The 26,489-nt window shown below is 37.8% G+C and overlaps 2 protein-coding genes across 2 annotated transcripts in view; both read right to left on the reverse strand.

Moving 5' to 3' along the window:
• akap12b (A kinase (PRKA) anchor protein 12b) overlaps nucleotides 1-21,179 on the reverse strand; it is a 136,687-nt gene extending 115,508 nt beyond the window's left edge. Inside the window, exon 1 of the mRNA XM_062044581.1 lies at nucleotides 21,173-21,179. The gene's annotated coding sequence lies outside the window, so the exon portion shown is untranslated. The remainder of the gene's footprint in view (nucleotides 1-21,172) is intronic.
• mthfd1l (methylenetetrahydrofolate dehydrogenase (NADP+ dependent) 1 like) overlaps nucleotides 3,708-26,489 on the reverse strand; it is an 80,474-nt gene continuing 57,692 nt past the window's right edge. The window contains 8 exon segments of the mRNA XM_062044582.1: nucleotides 3,708-3,734; nucleotides 3,736-3,798; nucleotides 12,877-13,029; nucleotides 13,106-13,213; nucleotides 13,805-13,982; nucleotides 14,057-14,160; nucleotides 15,678-15,719; nucleotides 25,978-26,117. Of these exon segments, the coding sequence (XP_061900566.1) occupies nucleotides 3,708-3,734; nucleotides 3,736-3,798; nucleotides 12,877-13,029; nucleotides 13,106-13,213; nucleotides 13,805-13,982; nucleotides 14,057-14,160; nucleotides 15,678-15,719; nucleotides 25,978-26,117 (815 nt within the window).

Consider the following 26,489-nt stretch of genomic DNA (forward strand, 5'->3'; position numbering starts at 1 on the left):
ATAATATACATCTATTAACAAGCTTATTGGTGTGTTTAGTGGGACAGGCGAAACTTAAGTCGGAGAAAATGCGGTAGTTTATAAATGAATTATTGTTTCTGTGCGGCCCTGTAACAAATGTGTAACGGACCAGTGCCAGTCCCCGGACCGGTGGTTGGGGACCACTGATATAGACTATTGCAATGACCTGTAATAACCGGCTCTTAAGTCTAAAAAGATTATTGCGCCCTTAGAATTACAGGTACTACAAAATTCTGCTGTATGTGTCCAAACACCAGAAGGTGGGCCCACATTACAGTGTAATGGAGCCAATGCAGAGATTTTAAAACTGGTGTAATGATTACACCGGTTTTAAAATCTCTGCATTGGCTCCCCGTGTGTTTAAGAATCAATCCTAAAGGGGAACTGCACTTTTTTTCAGGTATCATTCACAATTCTTATGTAAGACAAGAACACATTTTTATTTTTTAATGCATTCTAACTCGTAAATAATGATCAAAACTCTGCTTAAAATGGAGCCTATGAGAGCCGCTCTATTCTGCCTGTAAAGCCCTTAATGTCATGTCTGTGTTAATCATGTTTTTGTTTGGCCATATTTTGCTTGGTTTTTGGACTCTTTTTTTAGTTCCTGGTTTCACTTCCTTGTTTTGTTTGGTTTCCATGGTCACTCGTTAGTTTTCACCTGTCATGTCACGCACCTGTTTCACGTTTTGAGTCACGCACCTGTTTTCACTGATCATGTCACTATTTAAATCTGTCTGTTTCTGTTGTTCGTCCTGGCGACGTCACACATTCATGCTCCACACTCTCGACACATCCTTATCATCCATGCTGCTCTTTTTTATGCCCCTCTTTCCATGCCAAGTAAGTTTTTGTTTATTAATGCCACAGTTAGTGTTTTTGTTTCATTGTTCATAGTTTCTGCCTTTGTGCAAGTTTTGTGTTTATAGCCAAGTTTTGTACTTCCGCCATTGTGCGCGCCTTTTGTTTGCTTCCTTTTTTTGTAGCTTGTTAGTGTTAAAATAAATCATGTATTTAAATTCGCGCTTTGCCCGCGCCAATTTTCCGTTGCCTTCCGGAGAAACAAAACCCAAGGACCAAGTCGTGACACTTAAAAACATTCAAAGACCTTCATTAAAGTTTTAAATACATGCTATAACTATATTTATAATGTAGTAACAAGCACATTTATAATAATATATAATATTTACGTATTTTACAAATTTTAAGCATACGCGATGTATTAACGCTGGGGTACTTGAATCTTGTGTCACCAGGCAGAATTCAAATTATAAATCCTGCCCCTCACTCTGCGAACCTCGCTGATAGTGCCTCCCAGTCTCCTCCTATATGGAAGTGCAGGAAATCGCGCACGATTTACGTGCACACGCATAGGTTGTTGACAGACCGAATCGGAGGATCCTCTAGTTCGTATTTTGTTGCATACTATCTAACACAGGTCGCCCCGCAAAGGATACACACAAAATATAGGAAAATGGAACATTAGATTACCTGTCTCGAAGGAAAACAGCTACTTGCGCGTCCAAAGTTAGTCCAAGACTGGCCCGCAATGCCCTTCATCTTGAATATGGTAGACCAATATTTATTCGACTTTTGGCTCTTTGGTTTTTTAGACATACAGCGCCTTTTTTTCCTTCCTCGGATATCCTGTTTTTGTTTTTTTTTGCAGTATATGCTGTAACAGCTAGCACAGGTATTGCGATCTCTCCAGGTGGGTGGGTGACAAATAATTTTGTCGTCCAGGTTTTTATTTACTAAAACACTTAATTATAAGGCACAAACAGCACGCAGACGTTCTATTTATTCAGAAATTATTACTCTTATGCTATACTGTATGATGCTAATATGATTTGTTGTAGTTAAAGAATATAACTGAGCTATACCCTGCTATAATTAAAAAAATGCATCACGACATTCGCTTTTTTCTTTAACATCACTGATTACTACTCACTGCAGACTTAATGAGAACCAACAAACATAATAAAAAATAATTTACTGTAGAATATCTGCTGTCATTAGGATGCCGACTGCTAGATTCTTGTTATATTCCCGTTTAGATGAGGAATGACTTATAATGGGGGACGGCGTGGCGAAGTTGGTAGAGTGGCCGTGCCAGCAATCGGAGGGTTGCTGGTTACTGGGGTTCAATCCCCACCTTCTACCATCCTAGTCACGTCCGTTGTGTCCTTGGGCAAGACACTTCACCCTTGCTCCTGATGGGTGCTGGTAGCGCCTTGCATGGCAGCTCCCTCCATCAGTGTGTGAATGTGTGTGTGAATGGGTGAATGTGGAAATACTGTCAAAGCGCTTTGAGTACCTTGAAGGTAGAAAAGCGCTATACAAGTATAACCCATTATTATCATAATACTCGGGAAGAAAAAGGGGGGATGGAACCAAGCGTCTTTCTCACCATTTTTGGGTTTAATTTGGCTGTCAAAGTGGACCAACTTGTCGGAATACGTGTTTGTCCTTCTACTATGATTTATGATCTACAATTAAGTTTGACGAGCCTGAAAACGGGGAAGCAGCTCATCAGTCGATCATGTCAACATAGCAGCATAATAAACTAGTGATCATGGCGGCGCTATAAACAGTTTGTCTGCGTCAGTGCTTATAATAACAATATCACTAAAACTTGGTCAATATTCAAGTCGCGAAATGTAAATGGAGTATTATTGGCGCTTTTTGGATGGTTATTTATTATTTATTACTATGAGCTCCATTTTAAGCTGACTTTTAGTTAAGAGTTAGAATGGATAAAAAAACAAAACATAATGTTTGGTCTTTTTTTCAAGTCAGGACATTAAGTCGCGTGATGGCATCTTTCCCCTGTCTATGGAACAGCTTGCCAGAGGATTTAAGGGTTGCAGAGAACATTCACATTTAAGAGCAGGTTTAAAACCCACCTTTTTGAATTGGCTTTTTCTTAATATTTATTAATTTTATTGAAGTCATTCGTAGTCTACTTTTTATTGTTATTGTTCATGCTAGATATTATGTACTTCTATTTATTTTTTTAATATTTACTGTATCTATATTTTATTTTCATAATTTTTACTAATTTTATCCTTTTTTCTTAATCATGGTTTTTACTATTTGTACACATTTTATTATAATTACTTTTCAGCGTTCCTCGGAAGGATATGTGCCAGCTACCAGTTGGCCACGGTCTGGTGACCTTCTGGTGCAGACGGCTCCTGTGATAGTGTTTTTTCACCTGGCTCCTCTGTACTCAGCCATGCATTCCCCTGTTTGTGTGCATATTTATGTGTGTGTGTGCTTATGGGACAGATGATGAAGGGAAAAATGTGTGTGTGTGTGTGTAGTCATCAGGACATTTTTTTTAAGTCTATATATAAATGGTTGATTTATATAGTCTAGTAAGGTAAAGTTTTGTACCTGACAAGTTTCGGCTACCTTGCTTCTGCAGCCTTTATCAGAGGTGTCACGTGATGTTAGCGTGACGTTGTTAACGTACTAGCCTATATACTATATAGGCTAAATGAACCTCTTCAACATGTTTTTAAGTCTGTAATTTGTAAATGTAATTTAATTTATGTATGAAAAATGCTTTACACATGAAGTTTAATTGGATTTTAACTGTATTGCTTGGTGGAATTGTAGCTTCAGAGGCTTAATAAAAAATTTAAAAGTACCACAAATTGTGCCTGTAAGCATATTTATGCTTAAAAGAGCCCGGTTATCTCCTCCGTGACTGGGGTCAAGGTCAATGTCGTAGAAACAGGGTCGTGTCGGCAGGCCGGGCATGGTGCTCATCTGAATGAAACAAAGCCCCAAATTAGCTAGCATAAAAGAACAAGGCATTAATGGATCAAATTGAGAAGCATATCGTGGATACAAAAGAAATGCCTCTGTACAAGTTTCATAAAAACTCAGGATCCAATAAAAAGTGCAATTTAGATAATAACAGTAGCTTCATATTAACACTGGACCCACAACACAGCAGTCAGCTTCGAACGTGCACTATCAAAATAAGATTGAAGGTTCCAAATGACTATAATTTAGTACCATTTAACTCTGACTGAAGAAGAGCAGTAGTGTGGCGACAACCTTCACTTAAGCAGTGACAAAAGGACAGTCAGTTGATGTTCATACAGAAAAGAGAAGGAAATCATCTTGACCATTTGTGTAAAAAAGATGTAGTAACAAAGTCAAAATGCCAGAGAAAGAATATTAGTAGAACATTGTTGGACGTGGATAATTCAACTTAAGACATAATTTTACAAGGCTGATATGAACACAAGTGTCCAGTGCGATATTTGAAGAAGACCTTCTGAAGTCAGTGTGTGTAAGGAAAATACTACATAGCACAGTTGAGTGAGGATGCCTCGAAGTTAGGTCTTGGCACACAAGTTGGCGTCTACAAAGCTATTTTAGGTTAACAAGAGGAGGCTCCAATTTAAAAGAACCGCGAGGGAACCAAAACATTCAAGAAATTGATTTGATTCCTAAAGTTTTGTGTTTTCTCATCCACTTTTACACAGCAAATGAGAGGTAATAGTGAACTCATAAAACCCCAAATCATCCATCTGAGGGAAAATGATCTAGCTCTCGTCACATTGTTCGCATGCCTCACCCAAGGCCAGCTTTACGAGCCCATTAGTGGAAACGAAGCAGGAGGAAGTGACCGGCCAATTTCCTGCACCAAGAAAATGCAGTCTAGCAAGTCAACAAAAATGGGGAGGGTGTACTTGTAGCTTGATGCCAACTCACTGCTGATGACTGGTCCTGAGGTCATCGTGACTCTTTCACCAAACATGACTCAACGTGTGAGTAGGCTTGCAGGAATTCAATACCGCTGCATTCTATCAGTATCTAATGTACTGCAATGGGTCAAGTAATATCGGGGAAATTACCTTTGACATCATAATGTTGGATAAGTAGCTTTAGAAAGTGCTTTCTTTCCCACAGAATGCTGCAAAGTGAATCAAAGCCTCTCTTCCCATCACTCACATCCTTCAGTGACCGATTATATATTTTTTAATTGCAATCTACCAGTTGTTAAAAACATGATTATTTGTCTTTGATCTTTGCAAGGAAGGTGTTGTCCAATATTTGAGTAAAATTGTATTTAAAAATTTCAAAGTAAGACATATGGTTCATGGTTTAAGTTTATTTCGAACATGCATACAGTTACAACATGATACTTCACAATTTCCAGTTTCTCTTCACTCTAGCCCCAAATTTCTCATGAATCGATTGTTGAAGCCAGTTTTTATATACCGTTTCAGTTATTGTTCAGCCAAACATTGCACATTTGCTAGCGCATTACCCTACGTCAGTCACGGCATCACGCCGTGCCTGCCCTGGGTTGGAAGCTGTTTATTGTATTTGGGTTTTGTATTTTTACATCGGAGCAGGTAATAAGATGATAAGTAATCAAAACAAAGGCAAGTTTACTTACGACAATAACACAATTAAAGGCCTACTGAAATGAAATTGTTTTATTTAAACGGGGATAGCAGATCCATTCTATGTGTCATACTTGATCATTTCGCGATATTGCCATATTTTTGCTGAAAGGATTTAGTATTGAACAACGACGATAAAGTTCACAACTTTTGGTCTCTGATAAAAAAAAGCCTTGCCCCTACCAGAAGTAGCGTGACGTAGTCAGTTGATCATCTCCTTATATTTTTCTATTGTTTTCAATGCAGCTAGAGCGATTCGGACCGAGAAAGCGACGATTACCCCATTAATTTGAGCGAGGATGAAAGATTCGTGGATGAGGAACGTTAGAGTGACGGACTAAAATGCAGTGCAAGACATAATTTTTCGCTCTGACCGTAACTTAGGTACAAGCTGGCTCATTGGATTCCACACTCTCTCCTTTTTCTATTGTGGATCACGGATTTGTATTTTAAACCACCTCGGATACTATATCCTCTTGAAAATGAGAGTCGAGAACGCGAAATGGACATTCACAGTGACTTTTATCTCCACGACAATACATCGACGAAACACTTTAGCTACGGAGCTAACGTGATAGCATCGTGCTTAACTGCATATAGAAACAAAATAAATAAATCCCTGACTGGAAGGATAGACAGAAGATCAACAATACTATTAAACCAGGGACATGTAAATACACGGTTAATGCTTTCCAGCCTGGCGAAGGTGAACAATGCTGTTGCTAACGACGCCATTGAAACTAACTTAGCTAGGGAGCTAACGTGATAGCATCGGGCTCAAATGCAGATAGAAACAAAATACATAAACCCCTGACTGGAAGGATGGATAGAAAATCAACAATACTTAAACCATGAACATGTAAATACACGGTTAATGCCTTCCAGCTTGGCGAAGCTTAAAAATGCTGTTGCTAACGACGCCATTGAAGCTAACTTAGTATAACGGGACCTCACAGAGCTATGATAAAAACATTAGCGCTCCACCTACGCCAGCCAGTCTTCATCTGCTCATCAACACCCGTGCTCACCTGCGTTCCAGCGATCGACGGCGCAACGAAGGACTTCACCCGATCATCCGTGCGGTTGGCGTCTAGCGTCGGCTAGCGTGTCTGCTATCCAAGTAAGTCCTCCTGGTTGTGTTGCTGCAGCCAGCCGCTAATACATCGATCCCACCTACAACTTTCTTCTTTGCAGTCTCCATTGTTCATTAAACAAATTGCAAAAGATTCACCAACGCAGATGTCCAGAATACTGTGGAATTATGAGATGAAAACAGAGCTATTTTGTATTGTTTTCAATGGGGTACCGCTACTTCTGTTTCACTGGCTACGTCACGCGCATACGTCATCATCCAAAGGCGTTTCCAACCGGAAGTTTAGCGGGAAATTTAAAATTGCACTTTATAAGTTAACCTGGCCGTATTGGCATGTGTTGCAATGTTAGGATTGCATCATTGATATATAAACTATCAGACTGCGTGGTCGGTAGTAGTGGGTTTCAGTAGGCCTTTAACTGAATACGAGACAAAAATGTTGATCTGATCATATTTAATTTGGTCTTGTCGATGGGTGGGACAAATTCAGAATATATCCAATCACTACTCTTTAATAGCGTACATTGAAAGAGGAGTGGGTGTTAGTTATGAACGAGAGCCAATCAGATGCTTTTCCAAAAAAAACAAGATGTTCCAAAATCCACACCGTAATTAATATCTGTACACCTGGGAGAAAGTGAAGACGACAAATTCAATTTTTACTGCTCTGATACCGACAGCAGGCAAGTCATCGGTGTTGCGCCAAAAACTGATTCCATGCCAAAAATGTATTCCCGCTGCCACAGGAGTATGTGTAGCTTTCGGGTTTCGTCTGTCCAAATATGATTTATACATGTAAGACAAACACTTATATTTGTGGTCATCGTAAAGATATGTGTTTGAAATTATTTAAGCCTTTATTATGTCAGAGTTGGCCATTTCTACGGTATTAATTAGATTGTAAAGGTCTGTTACTGATCTGATGTTAATGTGCTAAAACCTCTTTCTTCTTTAGAAGCTACATATAAAAACTGTTCTTTGTCCATGCACATAATAAATATTAATCAAGTGTTTGGATGTATTCATTCAAGAGAGTTACATGTGTGATAATGAATTACATATACTGTACTGTTTACGTGTTGAAGTACCCTTTATACCCATAAGAGTAGGGGTGTAACGGTACACAAACATTTCGGTTCGGTACGTAGCTCGGTTTAGAGGTCATGGTTCGGTTAATTTTCGATACAGTAAGAAAACAACAAAATATACATTTTTTGGTTATTTATTTACCAAATTTGTAAACAATGGCATAACATACATATACACACAGGGTCCATTGCCAGGGTTAATGTGGTCAACATATATAAAATAAAAACTAAATAAGATAAGGCTCAGAATGGTTTCTTAACAAAACCTTTCTACATATAATGTGCTTTTTTTGATTGATTGACATTTTTATTAGTAGATTGCACAGTACAGTACATATTCCGTACAATTGACCACTAAATGGTAACACCCAAATAAGTCTTTGAACTTGTTTAAGTCGGGGTCCATGTTAATAAACATTAAACTGCCTCAAGTTGTTGCTCAGATTAAATACAATAACAAAACTTTTCTTCTACATATAAAAAGTGCAACATTAAACAGTTTCAAGTCAACTCAGCCTCAGATTAACTTTTCTTTCTCCCCCCCCAGCCTGGCTAACTTGGCAGTAAGAGGATATATGGGTTTATTGTTCTTCCACCATAGAAGTGGGTCAAAATCTAGTTTTTAATGCAATATGGACTTAAATCTGCTGCTATAAAAACATTTGTTATTGCTTTACTGTGGAACAGCTTGGATGATTCCTTAAAATGTTCCAGTTCCATTCACAGATTTAAAAAAAACTTTAAGACCAAATTAATGTCTTGGAAAAATATATAACTCTTGAATCAACACAGTAATTAATACTATGATCAATGTTAATTACAAACTAAATGTGGGATATAAATAATAATGGAAGTATAATTGTTTGTATATAGTATATAATTGGTGCAAAGGTTTAACATGTGTACAAGGATATTTCACATGCCTTTACTGTGTATATAATTGAACAGTATTTATGTTGTGTACAATGTGTATTAATAATATGTTGTGAAAGGGAAATTTCATATTTTTTGGAAGCTCATCTTGTACTTGACCTCAGCCTAAACTCTTTCGGTCTGCAACATTTTTTTTAAATTTATGAATGTACAACTGTTTGTTTATGAATGTATGTATGTTTGTTTATGTAAAACTGTTTGTTTATTTTGTTGACCATTTACAGAAGAAATAATAAACTAAAAAACTAAAAACTAAAACTTTAGTCCTGCCTGACTCGCCGAGGAGAGGCTGCTTGAATGCGGTGGTGACGCTTCAAATGGGTTAGCATGTTTGATGTGTTGTCAGAAGCAGCTGCTGAACAATGTCGGCAAACCTCCGTCCTCCATTGTTGTATCGCGCAGCCAAAGTGTTCCTAAATGAGAGATCTTAATGAGGTAGGAGGGTCTTCCAGCTCTGGCTTTTACATGCTGTCCTAGCCCGGTCACTGCTAGCATGTCGTGTGTTGTGCCTCGGTGTGCATTGTTTACACAACGTGCGGTACGCTACTTAATATGTCCATGTGGAAACTCGTTCGGTACACCTCTAAACCGAACCGAAACCCCCGTACCGAAACGGTTCAATACAAATACACGTACCGTTATACCCCTACATAAGAGTTATATATATGATAACAAAGTATATACTGTACTGTTTACGTGTTAAGGTACCCTTTAAAAAGCTGAAATCAACCACAGATGACATGTTAGTGATTCAAAAAAATATTTTGATATTGACACATCTCATCTGTGCATCTGTGCATTATTCTAGAAATGTATGCACAGATGAGATGTGTCAATATTAAAATATTACTTTGAATCCCTTTTTGGCAACCAATAATATATTGATTGAATTAATACATTCAAACACTTAATTCATTTATTATGTGCATGAACAAATAACAGTTAATATTTTATGTAGCTTTTAAACAAGAAATAGGTTTTAGCACATCAACATTGGATCTACAACAGTCCTTTACATTTGATACGATAGAAATGGCCAAGTCTTTTAATTTACGGATACGATAAACTGGTTTAAATAATTTCAAACACATATCTTTACGATAAACACAAATATTAAGTGTTTGTCTTGCACATACTTAGTAATCAGTTGTGGACAGACGAAGCTCCAGCATTGCAGCTTTAACAAGGGTGTGCGCTCCTGCGGCGGAAATAAATTTTTTGGCAGGGGCCCCCCTGAAAAAATGTCCGCCATTAAATATTTTTCTGTAGCCTGGTCTGCCGTGCATATTGAGTATCCAAACAAATAATGCCACGCTTTGTTTTTTTATGCAAATAATACAACTGCAAAATAAGCCACAATGGAGCTAAAGAAAGTTGCGAGTGCCAGCACTTTGATGAAGAAGGTGAGAAAGACTATGGAATTTATGCTCTCCACTCATCCCAAAGTTCGCCAACAAGAATCTTCAATAAAAGTAAATGTGATGTTAAATGTTAATTTTGTGCGTCATATGTACTTCGCATTGTTTTTTGCATGTAGAACGGTATTTTTTGTCTACATTAAAAAATATGCTTATTGTTTATTATTGTCAGGTGTCTGTAAATGATATACAGTATATACTTAGATCTGCATCATTAATTGGAAACATTTCTTAAATTTTTGTACGATTTGCCTGACAAAACTGAGGGACAACTGTACTTCCATACCACTGGAAGGCCTACTCAGTGGCCTAGTGGTTAGAGTGTCCGCCCTGAGATCGGTAGGTTGTGAGTTCAAACCCCGGCCGAGTCATACCAAAGACTATAAAAATGGGACCCATTACCTCCCTGCTTGGCACTCAGCATCAAGGGTTGGAATTGGGGGTTAAATCACCAAAAATGATTCCCGGGCGCTGCACCGCTGCTGCCCACTGCTCCCCTCACCTCCCAGGGGGTGAACAAGGGAATGGGTCAAATGCAGAGGACAAATTTCACCACACCTAGTGTTTGTGTGACAATCATTGGTACATTAACTTTAACTTAACTTAACTGAAAAATGGCATACCTTAAATAACTTAGGACTTTTAATGTTGACAGAACCATTACGGACATCTTTTTTAATATCAGACACAACAAATGACCATTGTAGGACCCCCTGCCCAAAAAAATTAAAGTTAGAAATTCCACTTGACCAAATAAGTCCCACATTAAGCTCAGACAAAGCAAATACCCCCGAGGAGTCCTGACTTCTGCTAATTGTGGAGAAGAATCAGGGTCAACAAACAGCAATAGTTTACTACAGGAATGGGGGATTATGGGATAATTCCATAACAGACCATTTATATCATTGACAGACTTACGGTACACAAATTGTGAAACTGCAGCTCAGCTAAAGAAGTTGTAATTCAAGTTTAAAGAGTTGCACCAAGATTGATGGGATGGGAGAATAGGTGGACGCAAGGGAGCACTGGGAAGTGATAAACTTTGAACTGTGACAACAGTTAAACAAACACTGAACACAAACATTAGGCAGTCTAGACATATAAATGCAACATCGTCTACACAAGTAACGGATAGGGTTTTGTTTTACCTAAAAAAAAGACATTAAACTTGTAGTTGTTGAATTTTCGGTAACTAAAATGATATAAAACTTGGACCAAATAAATTGGCTTCTAAAGGTTTTCAATAAATCTGTTTGGGGTTGACTTGTGTGGTGGAGGCAACTAAAACGGGATATGAACTCCTCAGAGTCCTATTGTTCTGCTTCTGACCCCTCCCTCACATTTTAAAAGAATGACATCAGTCCCTTTCCTGATTCTTAACCCCGCAAAGAACCTTTACCCCCTTTTCCCAGCACCAAATCTCCCCCTTGGTCTACTAAATGGTTGGGTTCCCACCACGCCAAAAGTCAAAACAGCCTGTGGCCATGTTTGCAGTAGTATGGACATTGGAGCAGCTGTGTTTAATTTCTTACTTGTTTTCCAGTAGATAGTTTAGAGAAAGACATATTCGGGTTCTGCGTACAGCCGTACACTGCCATAAAGAGTGTAGTTTCAAAACTGCTGTCTGGTTAAGAACGATTACCAACATCAGATGGGTTTCGCTAATGCTTCCTAACCTTCTAAAAACTTGAATCTACTGCATGGATCTACTTTTGCCACAAAACACTGACTAGTTCAAAGAACTATTAAGAGAGCCTGAAGTCACAGTTCAAGGGTCACCCATGTACCAGTGGCTCCACAGGCCGCAGCAGATCAAAGGCTGTGTTGGGAGACTGGGCAGACGCCACATTGCGACACTCCCACCCCATTCCCAGCATGCCAAGTGTTTGACACCTCTTTCTCGGGCCAATCAAAGCCCAGCCCTCGGGGGCATCGTGGTAAAACAGCGGGAGCTGAAATGTTTAGGGAACCCGCTCCCTTCCTTCAAAGCCTATTACCAACTGAGAGGCTACACCCAGGGATCTAAAAGGCTTAATAATATGGCTGGCCACTGACAAATTAGAAAAAAGACAAGGAAAATGGAACGAGAGCTTTTCCTGTAAGGACCGAAACAGAGCCGTCAAGACCAAAAGTCATGCTAATTAAGTTTGTGCAGTGGCATGCACTACAAAGCTTGTTCAGAGACACAACCCAAAGACATAAGGCTTTAGAGCTCAAACTGGAGACATCTTTTTGGATAAAGGGTGCATTTTAAAATTTTAACATGATCTGGATGAGTGAAAGCTACGGTTTGATAACAAATCTTGATCATAATATTTATCTGTCAAGAACGAGACATTGCATTATGCAGAAATTAAGACTTTTTAAAAGTGGATTTAGTAAGTAAGACTTACTGGGAGAAGAAAACAGGTGGTGTTGTGCACGTCATCCACTTTTTACATACTCGCGTACTGTAACGCTACATTTTTCAAATATTAAGGAGTGGGCCCAGAAGACACTAATGTTAGCAACAGTGGCATGTAGCTATGTGAGCTACAATGCTAACAATACAGTCACATCTTAACAGCAACATCATGCTATAATAGCCTCTTTGTTTAAACAACGTATGCCAAACAGACAGTTGGCAAAGCTCCAGCCTTTATTTTAAGATGTGTAGAAAGCCTGCTTTACTGCTCAGAGAGTGAAGTGGTGGGTGTACACACGATGCACCTAGCTAGGGATGGACAGAAGCGGTAGGTATCATGTCCACATGGAAGATAATTTTTTCTTCAGGGCATCATTGAAAACATGAAATATCAAAACCACTATTTCCGGACCTCTTATCTCAAAAGTGTTCACATAGGGACTCATATTACAGTTCAAATATCATAAAATAGTTAGGGATTACATACCGTTCCCACGAGTGGATAGATGAAGCCAGCGCCAATGCTGGCACGAACATCTCTGATTGGCAAAATGAATCCTGTGGGTGCACCTTTTTTTTCCGACATGTGGGACAAGGACAGGTGAGTCTTGGCCATGCAGATAGGTAAAGATGCAAAGCCCTTTTGAGGAAACAGGACAAAATCAAGGCGAGTCACAAAGAAAAATGATTAGCTAATGCAGACATAGCCACCTCACCTGCTGATTGTAGTAATTTATTTTGGCCATGGCCTCAGGGGACAGATTGATGTCATCAGCGCCATACACCTTTTGTGCTATCGTTCTAATCTTCTCCACTATTGGCATCTATGAGAATGAAGCACAAGACAACAGTTCAGGACATGAGGGCCAAATTTGATTTAGTGAGTACATGTGACAAGAAGGCTTGGAATAAATGCAGAACCAATGTGTGCCAAAGTTTTTTTACGACAACATTATTTCTGGTGTTCAAGTTATATGTAATATTTTACCTATGGTAAATAACATTATACAGCAATATAATCATGTAATTGAATCACACCTGTATCCCAAGATTGCTACTACATAAAATCCAGTCACACAATGCATGTTTTCCCTCTACGTAACTTTGTGAAGTCAGTCAATTAGATTATTGGAGGCAAATGGTCATCATTTAGCCTTATATATTATTGTCCTCCTATTTTTTTTTTAGCTGTAGCGAGCAGGCTGATGCATACTGTAAATTGGTAGACACAGCATCGTAACAGCATAAGTTGATTGAAGTCACAACTTCCAAGGCTTGCAAACACAAACCAGCTGATGTTTTTTAGCATCTGCATTCTCCAACTGAGCCACCCCAACTCATCCTAACGTAACATTTTCAAGTGCCAAGGTGTCGAAAGTTATTTTTAGAAAGAGCAAACAAAATGTTACTGTAACCTGGATGTTGTAGAGGAACTGGAAGTCGTTTGGTCGGCTAGCGGCAGCTTTCACCGCCTGGGCGAGTTCCAAACATCCTCGCCCACCCTGAGCCCAATGGTGGCAAGGCACAGCATTAGACGCCCCGCACTCTTTGGCAAGCTGACAAACAAGATCGATCTCTGGCTGGGTGTCTGTCCTAAAGAGTTAATGTTAGCAGTGTTTAGTGATCAGTATAACAAACACATACATATAGTTGCAAATAGATCTTACTTAAATACATTGAGTGCCACAACCACTGGTACCCCAAAAAGATGCGCTATCCCAATCTGCTTTCTCAGATTGCTAAGGCAACCACCTTGAACAAGGGAAAGATTCTGCAAAAACACGAAACAAAATATCATAGGTGTATTTTATAACGAGCACATACAGAGTATATTTTCCACACACATGGCTCCCAGAGCAAGTATTTGGAAAAGGAACTGCATTTTGTTTTAGAACACCAACCTCTCAAAAAAAGTTACTGAAACCAACTATTGCATTAGTGATAATTGTTTTTTTTGTTCGTTTGTAAAAAGTGTGCAAAGAATATTGTTAAGTCCACACTAAAAATCAACAATATTAGAGATTGGTAGAATAAAGTTGCAATTTTTGAAGAAGAAAAAGCACAAATGTTTTGAGAATTAAGTCAGAATTTTACAATAATATAATTTTATGACAAAAAGTATTGTACAGTATTGTAATTATTGGGATTGTGTTTAGGTTGTAATGGAATTTTTGGCAACTTTAATTGTGTAACAGTCCCATTTCATAGTCAAAACATTATGACTTAAATCTCTGAATATTATGACATTTTTCTTATTATTTTGTTTTCAGTGTTGCCCTAATATTACTGTCTTAGTGAAACTTCTGGTATCTAACTACTAGAGCATAATTTATATCAAATGCAGCATTATTTTAAGTTAGGACTGTCAATCTTATTACCAGTACATCACACAGTACACCCATGTAATCCAATTTAGCACTTAGTGTGTGGAGTGTGAGTGTGTGCGCGTGTAGCCCAACAACCAGAGAGCCATGCAGGCCTCATAAATACATTTCACCAGCTCTGTTTTGCTAACTACTTCTGGTTCTCATTACAGGTTCCACAATTAAGCGTCACTGCTTCATTGTTTAGTCAGCTGGATTAGCCTGGCAGAGGGGTGATGCCATCATGCCAACCATGGATGTATGAACAAACACACACAAAAAGTTGGCGCTACTAGGTTGTAGCCTACCATCCATCCATCCATTTTCTACCGCTTGTCCCTTTCGGGGTCGCGGGGGGTGCTGGAGCTTATCTCAGCTGCATTCGGGCGGAAGGCGGGGTACACCCTAGACAAATCGCCACCTCATCACAGGGCCAACACAGATAGACAGACAACATTCACACTCACATTCACACACTAGGGCCAATTTAGTGTTGCCAATCAACCTATCCCCAGGTGCATGTCTTTGGAGGTGGGAGAAAGCCAGTAGCCCACATTACTGGAAAACCAAAGTTGCTTTGATCAAGGAACTAATTAGTTATTGACCACTGTTTACAGGTACTTAAAATTATTGAATGGATTTAATTGGAAGCTCTACTGAATTGGACACAAATTCGCCAAATTAAGTTGAGGTATTTGGCAATGGGATACAGTAGCTATGTGGTGACAGCGATGTTCACAGACCCTACTAACTTGCAGTCACTTCACCAAACAATGTGACATTAATAAGCAAATGAGTGTTTCATAATTAAAGTATTGCTTCGGCTTATTAGTTTAAGGAGCTATAATAGTTGTTGGAAGCCTTCTGACCTTTATGCCTGAATGGAATAAACAATTACAGATTATGAGATTAGATTCAAACAGACCTCATCAATGTATTCTCTCGGAAGAGGTGCGCCTGCTGATACCTGCAAACAGAAATACAAAAAAAAAACAATGTGATAGTTATTATCATGTTTCCTTCACTCAATAATGCAACAACCTGGTCTTGCTCCTCTTAATTTTTAATTTCAGTTTCAGTTCGAACATGCATACGATACAATGTAATGCATCACATATTTCCAGTTGTTTCATTACAGCATGACCGAAAAGGAGTTGGAAAAGGCAGATCTTATTTAATCCTAACCTTTTTCATATTTGTTCTTTGTTTGTAACAGAACAGTGAATAAATAAATAATAAGTAAATAAATATACGTACTTACTATAATCATTATATATATATATATATATATATATATATATATATATATATATATATATATATATATATATATATATATATATATGTATATAGGCAACTTCAACCCTAAACTAACACCCTCCACTCCCTTCCACTTCCTCATCATACCTCTTCAGATTGTAAATAATCAAATGTAAACAATCAAATGTAGACACTTTTTCTTATAATTTCTGATCTCTCTCTCTCTGTGTCCACTACTTGCTGTACATATCCTACCAAGTCAGTACTACACTGTTCCAATGTCCATTTCTCTGATGATGCAATTGTTGATGACTGAAGTGTTGAAACCAACCAAACCTAACCCCCCCCGCCCCCCTCCATAACCCACACCCCGGATTGTAAATAATGTAAATAATTCAATGTATATACTCTGATGATTATCTTGTGTGATGACTATATTATGAAAATAGTATATATCTGTATCATGAATCAATTTAAGTGGACCCCGACTTAAACAAGTTGAAAAATGTATTCGAGTGTTACCATTTAGTGGTCAATTGTACGGAATATGTACTTCACTGTGCAATCTACTAATAAAAGTTTCAATCAATCAATCAATAGTAAGAAAACAAATATCAAATACATAAAAAATAATTATCTAATTTTTTTTTAAAAAGGTTTAAGATGTTCATCATAATTATACAAGGGGATACACTAGCCCCCTTCCTCTTCATCATAGTCCTTGTTAATGCGCTCAGGAAGGCAATAAATGGGTGAGAGCAGGAACTTGGCTTCACGCTGACACCAAGGAAGTCGAGTCGACAACCGGCAGTGGTCCTGACAGACCTTGACTATGCGGATGACATCAGTCTGCTCTCCAACAACGTGGAACAAGCACAAGAACTCCTACACAGGGTAGAGCTAGAGTGCGCCAAGGTTGTCCTTAGGCTAAATGCCAAGAAAACTGAGGTCATGACCTACAATGTTCCACCAGAACATCAACCTCTGATAACAGCAGGAGGCACTGTGCTGAAAGAAGTTGAGGACTTCAAATACCTGGGCGGATGGGTCAACTCAACTGAGCAGGATTTAAAAGTGAGGAAGACACTTGCATGGAGGGCCCTGAACGGCATGACCAGTGTATGGAACTCCAACCTCCCCCGCCAAGTCAAACTCAGCTTCTTCTACGCAACAGTTGAGTCCGTTCTCCTCTATGGCAGCGAATGCTGGACCCTGAAGCCAACCCTGGAGAGGTCTCTGGATGGTTGCTACACCAGGATGCTGCGTGCAGTGCATACCGGTAACATCAACAAGAGTGCACACGTAACCAACAGAGTCCTCTACAAGGGAATACCAAGGGTGAGCGATAAGATTGCTGTAAGGAGAATGAAACTAGCAGGGCACTGCCAAAGGCATCAGGAGCTGCCAGCCAGCAAATTGGTACTGTGGGAACCAACACATGGGCATCGGTCAAGAAGACGTCCCACACTAACATACGTGGACATACTCAAGAAGGATGCAGGAGCTCAGAGTACCAAGGAACTGGCCAAATGTATGGAGAATCGGGATGACTGGAAGCAACAATGGAAGGCTCGTCTGTGGACGACCTAGAGAGATAATTGTTCTTCTTTGTACTTTGTGAACACTTGTAGTTTAAACAGTCTCTTAAATTGAATCACATTAGTCCCTCAAATTGAATCACATTAGTCTCTTAAATTGAATCACATTGGTGCTTTGTTTGATTTCCTTGGTCATTCCATTCCAAAATGTAATCCCACATACAAATATGCTAAAGGTCTTAAGTGTTGTACGTGCATACAAAAGTTTCAAATTAGATTTTCCTCTAAGGTTGTATTTCTCCTCTTTAGTTGAGCAGAATTGTTGTACATTCTTGGGTAGGAGGTTATAGTTTGCTTTTTACTTAATTTTAGCTGTTTGCAAGTGAACCAAATCATTAAATTTCAATATTTTTTTATTAAATAAATAAAGGGTTTGTATGTTCTCTACATCCAACATTATGTATTATTATAATTGATGTTTTTTGTAACACCATTAGTAAATGAAGATAAGGTAACACTAGTGAGCAGTAGAGAATATGGAATAATTTTTGGTACAGAACTATATTTTGCTTTATTACATGAGGTTTCCAGTTCATTTTATCATCTATTATTACATTCAAAAATTTGTTTTCTTTTACCCTTTCAATATATTCTCCGTCTTATTGTATTTGTGTTTGACTTTCCCTTCTACTGTTACTGAGTAGCAATTATTTTAGTTTTACTGAGATTCAAAGATAGTCTGTTTTTGTCAAACCATCTTTTTAATTTGTTAAATTATTTCTTATTATTTGTATTAGCTTGTGTGTGTTCTCGCCTTAACAAAACACAGTTGTATCATCTGCAAATAAAACTAAATAGTAGTAATATTGTTTATGATTAAGTAGAGAAGCTATTTACATGAAGGATACATTGAGGCTACATAATTAAAGTTCTAAAATAAAATTGTTTTAGGACAGAGGTTCATTCTAGTTCAAATTTCTTAGTGAGGCAATGCAGAAACATCAGTGTCAAGGACAATAGTCTTATCAGAGATATTTGAAATACATCATTAAACGAACGATAGCCTACACTTCATATTGGCTTTATGGCATGCCAGAGGTATGTGTGTAATGTTCTTGAAATGCATCATTAAACGAACGATAGCCTACACTTCATATTGGCTTTATGGCATGCCAGAGGTATGTGTGTAATGTTCTCATCTCCAAAAGGATGACAGTTTGGATTCTGGCATGAAAAAAGTCATACTTTACTAGAGAAGTGAGTCAACAGCAAATTTCATGTCAGAATTAACCGCCAAAAACATTTTAAACCACCCTCCAATAAATTAATCCCTTAGTCCAACAGGTCATCTGTTGCAAATTCAAATAAGAATCCCTAAAGGCCTTCCTGATAAATCACATTTACATGTCAGGATTTGACATATGGACAAACGCCCAGAAACAAAAATGCCATTGGCTGCTGCCAGCACGCAGCCTCATTAACTCAATTTTTCCATGCATGTGTTCATTTAATCTGTCATTACAGCTGGATCTAGATAAAGACAATCTAAGATATTTTGTCAACTAATTGATTACACCAAATTCATTGTGTATAAAGTGCGGCCTGGGGGCCATTTGTGGCCCGGAGCAAATTTTTTACCGGGCTGTGGCACATCCTACAAATACTAGAGTTAGAGTTAGAGTTTGAGTTTATTTCGAACATGCAAGCATACAACATGATACATCACAATTTCCAGTTTCTCTTTTCAACATGTTCGAAAAGGAGTAGGAAGAAGCAGAGCTTATTTAATCCTACCCCTTTTCTTTACATAACAGTTGCTGAAACTTTTTTATTCACTTCCTGTTCTCAATTTATTCACAATAACTCCATAGGTAATCACAATAGAAATAAATAAATAAATAATAGTAAGAATTTAATAATAATAATTGGTGAAGTAAGTCATATTTCATGTGATGAGATAAGTAAGATTACTTTAAGAATGAATGAATGGATGGATGAAATAAATTGAGAATGTTTGTCATGGTTCTTCTTCTTTGTACTTTGTAAACACTTTACGTTTGAAGAGTTTCTTGAAGTGGTTTATATTAGTACATTGTTTGATTGCTTTGCTTAATCCATTCCATAATTTAATTCCACATATTGATATACTGAAGGTCTTAAGTGTTGTACGTGCGTACAAATGTTTTAAATTAAATTTTTCTCTAAGATTATATTTCTCCTCTTTTGTTGAGAAGAATTGTTGTATATTCTTGGGTAGCAGGTTATTGTTTGCTTTGTGCATAATTTTAGCTGTTTGCAAATTCATTATGTCGTGGAATTTCAGTATCTTTGATTCAATAAAAAAAGGATTTGTATGTTCTCTATATCCAACATTATGTATTATTCTAACTGATCTTTTTTGTAACATCGTTAATGAATGAAGTGTACTTTTGTAATTATTTCCCCATATTTCTACACAGTAGCTCAGATATGGTAACACTAGTGAGCAGTAGAGAATATGAAGTGATTTTTTGTCTAGAACATGTTTTGCTTTATTCATTATTGACGTGTTTCTTGCTACTTTATGTTGTATATTTTTTACGTGAGATTTCCAGTTCAATTTATCATCAATCATTATACCTAGAAATTTGGTTTAATTTACTCTTTCAATTTCTATTCCGTCTATTTGTATTTGTGTTTGACTTTCTCTACTACTGTTACCAAATAGCATTATTTTAGTTTTGCTGAGATTCAACGATAATCTATTTTTGTCAAACCATCTTTTTAATTTGTTAATTTCTTCTGTTATTATTTGTATTATCTCCTGTGTGTTCTCTCCTGAACAAAACGCTGTTGTATCATCTGCAAATAATACTAACTTTAAATCTTTTGTAACTTTACAAATGTAATTTATATAGAGATTGAATAATTTAGGTCCTAATATTGATCCCTGAGGTACACCACAGGATATATTTAGCGTTGTAGACATGTGTTCGCCTAGCTTCACGTATTGTTTCCTGTTCGTTAGATAACTTCTTATCCAGTTTAAGACTAACCCTCTGATGCCATATCGTTCTAGTTTTTTGATTAAAATATTGTGATTAATTGTGTCAAATGCTTTAGTTAGATCCATAAAAACTGCTGCTGCACATTTTTTACTGTCTGTTGCATTGGTAATTTCCTCTGTTATTTCAATTAAAGCCATTGAAGTTGAGACATTAGCTCTGTATCCATATTGGTTCTCTTCGAGTATTCTATTTTTATTTATGAAACTCTCTAATCTGTTATTAAACAGTTTTTCAATGATTTTAGAAAATTGTGGAAGTAAAGAAACAGGTCTATAATTTGTAAATTGATGTTTATCTCCAGTCTTATAAATTGGTGCAACTTTAGCTATTTTCATTTTGTTTGGGAATGTACCTGTTTGAAATGATAGATTACTAATATACATTAATGGTCCTGAGATCTCTTCTATAACCTTTTTTATCGTTTCCATATCAATTCCATTACAATCAGTTGAAGTCTTAGATTTACATTTTTTCACGATTGTAACTATTTCCTCCTGTGTCACATTACTGAGGAACATGGAATTGGGATTTCGCTCTATGGTATCATTATATTCCTCAATTGGAACTGGGTCTGGAATCCTTTCTTCCAATTTTGGTCCAATATTTACAAAATAATTATTGAAGCTTTCAACTACTTCCTTTATGTTGTCATTTTTTTTATTTCCGTCTAAAAAGTATTGAGGGTAGTCCCTCTTTGTGCCATTTTTAATAATGCTATTGAGGATGCTCCATGTTGCTCTAATATTATTTTTGTTCCTGTCCAATAATTCACTGTAATATTCTTTTCTACATGATCGTAGTATATCTGTTAACTTGTTTTTATACTTTTTGTACTTAATTTCTATAGTTCTTTGTGCTATAAATTCTTTATATAGTGTATTCTTCTTCTCACAAGCATTTTTTAATCCTTTTGTCATCCATGTTTGATTATTCTTTCTCTGCTTTTTACTGAGTTGTATCCATGGACAATGTTTGTCATAAAGTATTATGAACTTGTTTAAGAAATGTTCATATGCTTCATCAACCTCTTTTTCATTGTACACATTGTCCCAATCTTGCTTTTGTAGCTCACTTTTGAAAGCAGTCATCCTCTTCTCTGTGCACAGTCTTCGAAATGTCCTTTTGTCTTCCATGTTCTTCTTGTAGTGTCCATCATATATTGTAAAAACTGGCAGATGATCACTAACGTCGGTTATAAGTAGACCACTTGTAGTGTTATGGTCAAACTCATTGGTAAAAATATTATCAATAAGCGTGGCACAGTGTGCTGTGATTCTGCTTGGCTTTGTGATTTTTGGATATAAACTGATGCTGTACATTGTATCAAAGAAGTCATCAATAGACTTTTGCTTGTTAGGGTTCAATAAGTCAATATTAAAGTCACCACATAAGAACATTATTCTTTGACCATTATCCATGTAAGTAGCCTTGATCCATTCTTCAAATGTTTCTATACTTGATTTAGGTGATCTATATATACAACTGATGAAAATGTTTTTGCTTTTTTCCTGACATATTTCAATGGTTATACATTCTAAGATATTATCTATAGCAAATGACATGTTTTTTACCACTTTGTAGTTCAGGTTCTTCATCACGTACACAGCTACTCCTCCTCCATTTTTGTTGGTTCTGTTGATGTAGTTTAGTTCATATCCTTCCAGATCAAAATCTATTCCTTTTTTATCATCAATCCATGTTTCTGTGACAGCAATCACTTTGAATGGTTTGTTGATGTGTTCCAAAAAGTTGTTAATGTTGTTGTAGTTTGCATACAAGCTTCTGCTATTAAAATGAATGATTGACAATTTGTTATCGCATGTAATGTTGCTATTATATTGATCATCTGTATAATAAAAACAATTATTACTGATTTCGGAGAAAAAATTTGTATCTGGATCTATATCATTTTCCAAATCCTGGTTTTTGTAATCTTTGTTGCAGAAATTTTTTAGTTCCATATTTTCTTGTTCAACAATCTTTGATGTTGTTTCAATAATCTCAATAAGTGTAGGTGGATGTAATCCTGAATGTAGGTCCTCTTGTTTAGTCGTCCCTTGGAACATAGTAGTGTCGATGCTGAATTTGGGTGTTTGTTTTCTGTCAGAGTCCATTATCATCGTTGTTGTGGTAGCTGTGTAAACTTTAAAAATTGTCCAGGTCCTTGATGTCATGGACAACAATTACTCTTGCTTCTGGACCTCCATTCAGCTTGATGTAGATTTTACAGTTGGTGCTCCAAGTTCCCTGGATTTTTCCCTGCTTTCTCAAGTCGCATGCTTTCCTGGCGATTCCAGCATTGCGTTTTGTGAGATGCTCATTCATGTACACATTTGTTCCCTTCAGCTTCTTTCCCTGTCTCAGCAATGCCATTTTAGATTTTCTGTTTACGAGTTTCACGAGCACGACTGGAGTGGCGTTGTTGTTTCTTCCGTTCAGTGGGATGCATGTTCGATGGTATTAATGTCAATTTCAATTTCCTTTGATTGCAGAAAGTTGACCACTTGCTGTTCTGCTGAGATCATATCCATTTCATCAGGTTCACCTTCATTATTCACAGCTTTCGCATAGGATCTTGGTTTAATTCGGTGCCCTGTCACGATGATATCATTCATTCGTTTGTCCTGATCCATTTCGTCTATGATATTCCTCAACATGTTGTTGTCTTCTTGAAGGGTCTTCATTCGTTTGCCCATTTCAGTGGCTTCATTATTTCTTCTGTTGTTCTGAGATTGCAGATTTTCTACATTTTCCTGCAGACTTTTCACATCTCGTTTGTGTTCTGTTGTTACTTTTCTCAGATATTCTTTCAATTCTTTCATTTCTTCTTTCATTTCTTTCATTTCTTTTTTCATTTCTTTCATTTCTTCAAGTTTTTGTAGGATCACTTCTTGATTCCCATCATGTCCTGTGTCCAACCTCAAATCTTGTTCCCAGTTGTGTTCTGTATCAGCTGATCCCGAAGGTTTCAGGATTTCAATCTTTCCTTTACCTTTTCGCATCGCGGCAGTCACTGACGTCACTGCCTCTTGCTTGTGTCTTAACGGCAGTTGCTTCTTTAGCGACTTGCGGCACTTTAACTTGTTTTTTCCAACAATTTCGTATCTTGCGCCGTTCAGAGATCAATTTGAGGTGTCAGCCTGTCAACTTATATCACTCTGCGACGTCGGGATCACTTTAAAACAGCTGTAAACTCGCCGTAGCTTTTGGTTGCTAGGCAACCGCTTGAACTGCGGCAAGGCGCCTTTGGCTTGAGGCTAACGGCTCTCCCAACTCGCCTTCTTTCAGCGTATCGTGCCTCTCAACTGACCAAAATCAGATTGAAGGTGCCAGGGTTAATAGGGACCCAAACAAGAATTGCATTGAATATTGAACAAGCAAGGCTTATATAACTTCATAGTGACATGCAAAATCGAGTTTCAAATAATAATAATAATAATTAAAAAATATCAATGGCATATCAAATACAATTTAAATAAAAATTGAATGCCTCTTTTCTATTTGCAGGCTTCTGAGGTAAATATCAACATTAACTTTTTCCACAGGCTAATAAATTTGAAAATAAAATAACAATGAATAAACCAACCATTCAGGACTTAAAACTGCTCAGTTTGCAACACACTGATCTAATCTGATGTGCCCAAGCCAGATACCTGCCATCTTTTCTTGGATGCTAGTTCATTAATGTCGGGGCTCAGGCTTTGAGCTGAGGCAACCTTCATTATCGAACGACGGTGTTCATCAGTCATTATATCTCGTAGTCTACCCGGACCACAGTCTTGGGGGCGTGCCTTAAAGGCACTGCCTATAACGTCCTCTACGAGCTGTCGTCATGTCCGCTTTTCATCCATTCTAACAACGGGCCGGCCCAGTCACAAGATATGTGCGGCTTCTGTACGCACACACACGTGAATGCAACGCATACTTGATCAACAACGATACAGGTTACACTGAGGGTGACCGTATAAACAACTTTAACACTGTTAGAAATATACGCCACACTGTGAATCCACACCAAACAAGAATGACAAACACATTTCGGTAGAACATCCACACCGTAACACGTGAGGCAAAGTATGAGGCAATGATCCACCCTGTCTGGAAGACCGAGCAAGAATGAAAAAGGAGACTGATTGGCAACCAGGCACAAGTGTGTCCCGGTTGCCAAAAATTCCCCACACAGAGAAAAAGCCAATGTGAGTCCAAAAACAGTCACAAGGATGTAACAACAGTGTTTTTAGCTTCTTGATTGGCTACATTTAGTACCAGGTCACAATTCACAGAGCGATGACTCAAAAGGCGTCGGCTTTCCCCACAGACATGATTAGTTAAAGCCAATTATCAGGACAAACTCACTCTTACCACACCTTAGGCCACGGGACAATATTAGAAGGCATAAGATAATCGGGCAATAGCGTCTTTAGTTGGAAGGGGGGAAATCGGGACAAAAACAGATAGTAGTCAGGAGTCAGTGTGCAGCTTGTATAGTACTGCCATTATTGTCTTAATGGCTGTCAACATAAGACAATTGTGTCTTGAATGTCAAGAATGGTGGTGGTAGTGTCAGGGTCTTAGGCTGCATGAGAGCTGCTGGGATGGGAGACATGTGGTTCATTGAGGTTGAAGCTGAACTCCTACATGTACTGTGACATTGGGAAGCACAGCATGGTGAAACTGGGCTGCAAGGCCAGCTTTACGTAGGGGCAAAAGGGGGCAGAGCCCCTTCAAATAAATGGCTTGCCCCCTCAAATACAAATGTTTGAAGTTGAGAAAGCACATTTTAAATATACTCACAAAAATAATATATTATAAGTTGGCAAAGTTATCGGCAGTAGCGGAGAAATCCGCTGAAAAGGGGACACGATACACTAGAATCATCTTCCCTCATCTCCCCTCAGCCCAATGTCGACAAATGAAAACGAGACAAAAATATTGACAGAAACGAAATCCAATATGTATTTTATCTTGTAGATAGGTGGTAATTTACTGTATCTTTCAAACTTTAATATTATCTGATCATGCAACAAGATGGATTACAAGCATTTGTTTTGTTTTACTTAAATATCTGCTTGTCAACTTGACTTACAATTTCAAACCAATTTATCCATCAATCTGTTAGTTGAAAATATAATAATCAAACACAACTGCCTATGCAAACTGTGTATTATACGTTTACATTCATATATATTCACTGATACATGCAGCCATAATTGCGATGTGACCCTCAATAAAAGCGAGTTTGCCACCCCTGCATTAAAAGATATAGTAAATTGCTTGAAATTTTGCTGTTTTCTATCCCAATGGACAAATGATGCGTTTATAATAACAAGGTGTTATGTTTAATATGATATATTGACAGTGGGCCATTGTTAATTCTTACCTTAGGGCCTCCGCCATGCATCTTGAGAGCTCGCACAGTAGCAACTAGCACCACCACACTAGGCCTAAGTCCTGAAGCCCGACATTTGATGTTAAAGAATTTCTCCATTCCAATGTCCGCTCCAAATCCGGCTTCAGTTACTGTAAGGCAACAAAACATTTGATTAATGTTGGTCTGCCTCCCTAAAAGTCTAATTCGCAGCACAGATCAGGTAGTATCAATACCGTATTTATAAAACGTTCAGCCTGCAAATGACTGGATACACATGTGCATGAAAACATATACGGCCTGTAGTATCAGACTCAGATGGCCTCCGATACGGATGGCCTTACAAACCAGCCTCTTGAATGAGAGCCAAACAAAGCAAATAGTCCACCTGGCACAACGACCTTGTTGAGATAAGGTTTCCTGTTGTGTGTCGATTGGGACTGCATACATGTGTGTGCAGCACTACTGTAATAACACTTGCTTGTCTGACCTGATCTTGAACCTGTACCTGTACGTTTTAAACC

Source organism: Entelurus aequoreus, linkage group LG04 (assembly GCF_033978785.1).
Source record: "Entelurus aequoreus isolate RoL-2023_Sb linkage group LG04, RoL_Eaeq_v1.1, whole genome shotgun sequence".
NCBI classification, from domain to species: domain Eukaryota; kingdom Metazoa; phylum Chordata; class Actinopteri; order Syngnathiformes; family Syngnathidae; genus Entelurus; species Entelurus aequoreus.